Source organism: Otolemur garnettii, unplaced genomic scaffold (assembly GCF_000181295.1).
Source record: "Otolemur garnettii isolate 467f Iridium unplaced genomic scaffold, OtoGar3 scaffold00028, whole genome shotgun sequence".
In the NCBI taxonomy this organism is placed as follows: Eukaryota; Metazoa; Chordata; class Mammalia; order Primates; family Galagidae; genus Otolemur; species Otolemur garnettii.
In genome coordinates, this window is record NW_003852423.1 from 5,266,375 (window position 1) to 5,274,036 (window position 7,662).

Genomic DNA, 7,662 nt, shown 5'->3' on the forward strand with positions numbered 1-7,662 from the left:
AGAGAGAAGAAAAAGAAACAAGGAAGTTCTTTTCTTTCTTTTTTTTGAGACAAGTCTCAAAACTGTCACCCTGGGTAGAGTGCTGTGGCATCACACTCACAGCAACCTCTAACTCTTAGGCTTAAGGTATTCTCTTGCCTCCGCCTCCCAAGTAGCTGGGACTATAGGCGCCCACCACAATGCCTATTTTTTTGTTGCAGTTGTCATTGTTTCTTAGCTGGCCCAGGCCAGGTTCAAACCCGCCACCCTAGGTGTATGTGGCTGGCGCCCTGCCGACTGAGCTACGGGCGTCACCAGGAAGAACTTTCTGGTGATAAAAGCTTCCAACACCTGACAGGGATTACATTCAAGATTACTCTCTACTTAAAACACTGGATTTTTAAGATTCAACTCAAATTGGCTTTTCCCAAACTGTCATATCTTGTTTCAGAGTCTACTTTCCAAAATTAATTATACTTCCCAAAACTAAGTAAACAAATTTATTTTCATAGAAGAGTGAAAAAAACTAATAAAAATTGGATTCAAATACAAGTGAAGGTTCTAGGAAATCAGTACCTAGAACTGAAAACTAATTTCCATTAATTAACTGGCTTTTCTTCTAACAGAAAATAAAAAGTGCTACTACTATTCCATGTAGGTCTCCATGGCTCTTGTCTGGCCAGCTCTAGTTTCTTAATGCCACTGAAGGAAATCCAAGATTCACAATGAATCTACAAATAGAAGGGTCACACAACTCTGCAATGCCATTCCCATCCACCAGCACCAGCCGCCCAGACCCTTTCTAAAGGCTAAGGCAGCGGAGAAAGCAAAGGCTCCATTTGTTACAAACAGAGAGTTTGTATCCTTACTGCTTCAGAACATCCCAGAGGGGGTTATTAACTCACTGTAGAGGGAAACTGTAATCCATTTAAGTGAACAGGAAGAAATTAACTTAATTTTTTTTAATTTTTAATATCATCTAGGTATATAACATAGCTTTCCTGTTTTGAAAAAGGACCATTAACTTTTATCAGATAATCCTTACATGTTCAGTTGAAAAAAGGCTTGACACAACATTGTTAAAAATATTCATTTTAATACATTCTGTTATAAATAAGTCCATAGAGGTTCCACGCTGCCATAGATGCATCTGTGCCGTCCGAACGGTGACCATCTGAAGGATGTTCCATCTCTCATTGCGGCCAGACCACAAATTCTTCCATGCTGTTCCTGTCCACTGATTGCTTCCAAAGCCAGATGACCAAATAGCCTTTTATCCCCAAAGCAAGCTAAAATGTTTGTGAAGAGGAGAAATAAATTAAACCTCAAAAGAAAACTCTCTAAACATAGTTTAAGAACTAGAAGATTTTACACATTTACGTTTGTGTGTGCTCATCTACCACATAGAAGACAAGAACCAATCTCACTGAATCCAAAATGTTAAACATATAGAACTTTATTTAAGGAAATACAGTTTACTCTGGACTGCCATTACTTATTATAAATGAAAAAGAAAATGTAAACTGATATATGATAAGTTAGGTCAATTAAAAGATAAATGAGTAGGCCGGGTGTTGGTGGCTCACCCCTGTAATCCTAGCATTTAGGAGGCTGATGTGGGTGGATTGCCTGAGTTCACAGGTTTGAGACCAGCCTGAGCCAGAGCAAGACATCATCTCTAAAAATAGCCAGATAGCCAGGGATTGTGGCAGGCTCCTATAATCCCAGCTACTTGGGAGGCTGAGGCAAAAGAATTGCCTGAGCCCAAGAGTTTGAGGTTGTTGTCAACTATGATGCCACAACACTCTACAAGGGCAACAAAGAGAGATTCTGTCTCAAAAAAAAAAAAAAAAGATAAATGAGTAAGGACTTTCATTAACTGGAAGGACTATGAACCCAGAATATAAAGCTATCTCATTAGTAGATAGAACATCAGTAATATCAAAACAACATTTATTGAATGCTTCCTGTAGGTTAGTAAAATGCTGTGCAGGAAGTTTACAAGGCCCAGTAATGTTCCCTATTTTAAACATGTAGAAACTGAAGCTTTGAAATAGTTATCATATAAAGCATAATAAAGTGGCCAGATTAGGATGTGACCGAAGTGCTCGAAACACTACAGCAATTAGTCTCCATTTTCCACCCAACTAATTCTTACCCTGAACATTCCAGCCACTGTGGAGTCAAATTTCCAAATCCTTTGCTGGCTCTAAGTAACAGGATACAGGAAAGATAAGAGGCTTTTCAGTTCTAAATCCTATCGATTAAAAATGTGATTTCTAGGCCGCGCACGGTGGCTCACACCTGCAATCCCAGCACTCTGGAAGGCCAGGCAGGTGGATTGCTTGAGCTCAGGAGTCTAAGACCAGCCTGAGCAAAAAGCAGACCTTATCTCTACTAAAAACAGAAAAACTGAGGCAGAAGGATCACTTGAGCCCGAGTTGGAGGTTGCTATGAGCTATGATGCCACAGCACTCTATCCAGGGTGAGAGCTTGAGACAATGTTGCAAAAAAAAAAAAGTGATTTCCAGCCCAGTTGAACACAACTCTATGATAAAGTGACATTTGAAAGTTCTGAAAAATTTATTTTTAAAAAGTATTTTCCTTGTGCCTGGAAAAAGGCCAACAGCCATCTCTTTTTAATTTTCAAATGTATATAAAATCTCCCATTAAACCCCAAGAATTTTTGCATGCAATTAAGTCATGAACATAAATTCTTCATTTAAGGTTTCTTCCCCAATGATAATGAATATCCAAAATAAAGAGAAATGAAAATCTTCCTTCGACTTACTAATAGGAATAAAGACTCTTAGCCTAAGTATTCATATGTTTTGGCTAAGTGTTTTACTAAGATATTACCCTTTATTTATTAAAGTGCTGCATTTTGAATATGGCAATCATATCATCCATCGTTTGCTGACTATGTACCAGGGGTCCTCAAACTTTATAAACAGGGGACCAGTTCACTGGCCCTTAGACCATTGGAGGGCTGGACTGCGGGCCTGGGACGAGTCAGCTGCTAAGCAGAACAGGCAGAGGTGGCAAAATACCGGGCAGGCCAGATAAATGTCCTAGGCGGACTGCATGTGGCCCGCGGGCCGTAGTTTAAGGATGCCTGCTCTGTACAATGAGTCATTTGCGTAAAAAATGAATGATCCTAATTCCAAAGAATCTGACAACTTGGCAAAGGAAAACCAGTAAATCATTAACTATATTTTTTACATAATATAGAAATAACAGACTTTATGTTAATGAATGATAAATTTTATATCAGTAAAAATGTTCTACTTAGTAAAAATCATAGCAGATACAATTCTATTCCTTGCAGGGTACAGACTAGACAACTAGGAAGACCTCTCTAGTCAGTCTCCCTAGTACAGGCAGCACAGTATACAACATTCCTTAACTGGATAACCCTTTGCAGGCACTCAATTAATTCTTTCCTGAAACAGAAATACTTCCAGAACAGTAGTTCTCAACCTTCCTAGTGCTGTGACCCTTTAATACTGTTCCTCATGTTGTGGTGACCCCAACCATAAAATTTTCATTGCAACGTCATAACACATCATGTGTTTTCCGATGGTCTTAGGCGACCCCTGTGAAAGGGGTCACAACCCACAGGTTGAGAACCGCTGTTCTAGAAGGAAACCAGATGTTCTTAATGACAGAAAAGATTGACCAGAAAGGAGAAAAGCTCTGCAAAGACAATAAAGTGAAGAAATAAAGGGGGGTGGTGGTAATGTTTCCATCAAGTTTACAACTTTGAAAGGTCAAATCTTGGTGTGATAAATGATACTTTAAAAAAAGCACAAGAGGACACATTCTTTCCCCATCTCGGTATCCTAGATCATCCAAGGCAAAAGGAATGTTATTTTCTAGCATGCTGGTCCAGTCTAAACACTATACAAGATGCAATGCTGTATCATTTCCTGTCCAAAAGACCACCCACATGTAATGGCCACTTGTCAAACAGCTACTTTAGGTGCATACAGGACAAAATGTAATATAAATAAGCAACATGAAAAATACAAGGCAGAAAATGACAGACACAAAAGAATTCTGTGGCAACACACAGAAGGGAGTAGATTCAGCTAGGAGGGAGACATTTAGGGAAGAGGTGACATTTGAAGTTGGGCTTTTTTTAAGTTTTAGTCAGTTTAACCAGTTCTTTTGATTGTTTCTTTTTTTAAGCAATTTTTTTTCTTTTCTTTTTGAAATATTAAAGGGGTACAAATGTTTTAGGTTATACAGATCACTTTTGTAAAGTGTCAGTCCCTGCCCATCCACCCAGGTAGTGTCCACTGTACCCATTAGGTAGGTTTTGCTCTTCCCCTTAAGATTGGACTTTTCTAGAAGCAGGTTTCCAACAGTAGAAACTAAAGGGAAAGAATATTCCAGGCTGAGAGAACACAAGCATATGCACAAAGGCATAAAAATACAGTTTATTCCAACATTTTAGCATGGAGTATCAAGTGACCAGAGCACTGTTCTCATAAAAGGACAAAGGAGATGACATAGAAAAGATTAACAATTACTTTTAACAGTTTATTGATCACATATTACTTGACATGCATTGTTAATGTTACATACTTATTAAATATTACTGAATCTTATTTAATCCTCACAGCAACTTTATGAAGTATTATTATATACAACTTTCAAAAAGGAAACGATAGCTTAGGAAGGTTAATGGCTTCTTGGGCAAAGGTATTTGATGATCACTTCTGTTGCCCGGAAAATGTTCACACAGTTTGACTCAAAAGTCCTATGTGTGAAAGTGTTTCCTAAGGTAATGTTCTGCTAAGGTAACAGCTGGTCTAAGGTCACTCAACTAGTAAGCAGCAGATACAGTACCTCAATCCCCACTTTATAGAAAAGGAAACTGATAGTTCAGAGTCATGGATAAGAAAAAAAGGAGATTGGGGGATCTCTGAAAGCAATTTCAAGATCATGCCATAAAGCAGGGGTCCTCAAACTTTTTAAACAAGGGGCCAAGTTCACTGTCCCTCAGACAGTTGGAGGGCCGGACTGCAGGCCCCGGGACGAGTCGGCTGCTAAGCAGGACAGGCAGCGTTGGCAAAAACACCTGGCAGGCCGGATAAACGTCCTAGACAGGCTGCATGTGGCCCACGGACCATAGTTTGAGGACGCCTGCCATAAAGAGTTTAAGGAGGGCTGGGCACAGGGGTTCACACCTGTAATCCTAGCACTCTGGGAGGCCAAGGTGGGTGGACTGCCTGAGCTTACAGGCTTGGGACCAGCCTGAGTGAGAGCAAGACCTTATCTCTAAAAATAGCTGGGCAGCATATCGGATCGCGTACTTGTAATCCCAGCTATGTGGGAGGCTGATGGAAGAGAATTGCTTGAGCCCAAGAGTTTGAGGTTGCTGTGAGCTATGATATCATAGCACTCTACCAAGGGTGACAAAGCGAGACCCTATCTCAAAAAAAAAAAGAGAAAAGAAAAGTTAAAGGAAGAGAGAGGTAAAGAAAGCAGTGGACACCATTTGGTTAAGTACTTTTTCAAGGAAAACAATAGCTGTAGAAGTGTGTGAAGTGTGTGAAGACATCGATGGTGGTACCCTCTGAGGAAAGAAAAGCCCTTCCTCTGGGAGAGACCATCAGGGCAGAGGGAGTGGAGGACGTTCATATCAGACGGCACTGTGCTAAGTTAAGCAAGAGGTAAGATAACCTGGGGAGGCCATGTGAGCCAGAGTGTGAGCTTTGGAGATATACACCATCACCTATGGACTATGTGACCTACTCTGAAGGACACATTGCTAAAACAGTGGCTGACACATTGTACATGACAGTGAATACTATTATCATTATCTTTTGCCCATTTTAGAAAAAAGTAGCTGAGAATAGGACTTTGAAGAAACTGAAGCCCTATAATAGTCAGTAAAAAAGCTTGCTAGGGCATCCCTTAATAAAAGATACTGTGAGGCAAATGGTCAAAGTGAAATCCCACACACTAGTGTGCAGTGGTCATGGTCACTGATGCCATGAGTATCAGTCCTTCATCCAGAGGAAATGTGCTTATTTGGAATTATGTCTTCATATGTATATACATGTATACATATACATATATAGTGTTCACAAGTAGACACATATACTTCTATACTTGTGCATTTGAATATGTATACTGTGTGTGAAGTTTTCACAGGTGCTTATTCAACACCACCAAGGTTGTTTCCAAGAAAGAAATTGATAATCAGAGCCATAAATGTTCATATACTTTGACTTAATTAATCCCATGAGAATTTAGCGTAAGAAAATAAATCAAAATCTATAAGACCCATGTGCATATACATGTTAATTATATTGTTATGCAATCCTGAAAAACCTAAGTAATCCACAACTGGAAAATGTATAGGACAGCAACTCAAATTTTAGGTGAGGAAAACAAAACCCTACGTATGCTCATTAGAATGATATAAAATGCTGTTTTCATCTAAACAAGGATAAGATGGGAATACAGGAAATTAAACAGTTCACCTTTTAAAGTGGTAAGATGATAAATTAACTCATTTTCTCTTGTATGCTTCATTACATTTATAATTTGCAAATAAAACTGGGGCGGAGGGGGAGAATACCTAATCATACAAGCTAGACTGGTCTGCAAACTGTTGCAGTTTTCCAACAGCTTCAAACTATAGAGTGGTAAGGCTCCACTTTCAATGCCTACAACTATGTCCCAATGAGCCAGTTATAATCACATGAACATGTGCCCTATAATGTTTATTTGTAAGAGCAGTACCTCAAAACAGTTGGCTCAGGCATTCCAGGATCTGCACCCCTCTTAAATCCTGAAGGGGAAGAGAGGAAAAAGTGAAACAATATTAATTAAAACCCCAATGGACACTTTACAATCAAAATTTTTTCTTCTTTTTAATTGAACCTATGAGAGCTAGATTTACCTGCATTACACAACAGCCTCAAATTTTTACCAGAGTATGAAATTATGTCCAGGACTAATCAGCAGAAAGGACAAACTATCTTATTCCTATAATATACCCAATTACCACAGCAGGTTCTATCTTTCATTGTTAGCCATTACTCAGAAATAAGACATTACAACTCTCAAATTATACTAGATGAAAGACTTTGAAGAAGACAATGGCTAACACATGTAATCCGAATACTCTGGGAAGCCAAGGCAGGTGGACTGCCTGAGCTCACAGGTTCAAGACCAGCCTGAGCCAGAGTGAGACTTCATTTCTAAAAAATAACCAGGCACCTGTAGTCCTAGCTACTCAGGAGAGTGAGGCAAGACAATCGCTTAAGCCCAGGAGTTTGAGGCTGCTGTGAGCCAAGATGTCACAGCACTCTACCAAGGTGACAAAGTGAGACTGTCTCAAAAAAAAAAAAAAAGACTACGAAGAGCAAATGATTTTAAAAAGAAACATTTTAAATAAAAGAACTGAAGGCCCGGACGGTGGTTCACTCCTGTAATCCTAGCACTCAAGGCTGAAGTGGGAGGATTACCTGAGCCAAGAGTTGGAGTTAGAGACTAGCCTAAGCAAGAGTGCGACTCTGTCTTTACTGAAAATAGAAAAATTAGCCTGCAGTACTAGCTACTTAGGAGGCTGAGGCAGCCTCAGATTGCCCTGAGTTATGATGACACCAATGCACTCTACCTAGGGTGACAGGTTGAGACTCTGTCTCAAAAAAAAAAAAAAAA

General features: G+C 39.5%; 1 protein-coding gene across 1 annotated transcript in view; it reads right to left on the reverse strand.

Annotated features, from left to right (window-relative positions):
- Positions 1-1,055: 1,055 nt before the first annotated feature.
- The window catches only part of TOMM7 (translocase of outer mitochondrial membrane 7), a 10,083-nt gene continuing 3,476 nt past the window's right edge, over positions 1,056-7,662 (reverse strand). The window contains exons 2-3 of the mRNA XM_023512442.1: positions 6,739-6,787; positions 1,056-1,268 (exon numbers count right to left, since the gene is read on the reverse strand). Coding sequence (XP_023368210.1) covers positions 1,253-1,268; positions 6,739-6,787 — 65 coding nt within the window. The 3' untranslated portion in view covers positions 1,056-1,252. The remainder of the gene's footprint in view (positions 1,269-6,738; positions 6,788-7,662) is intronic.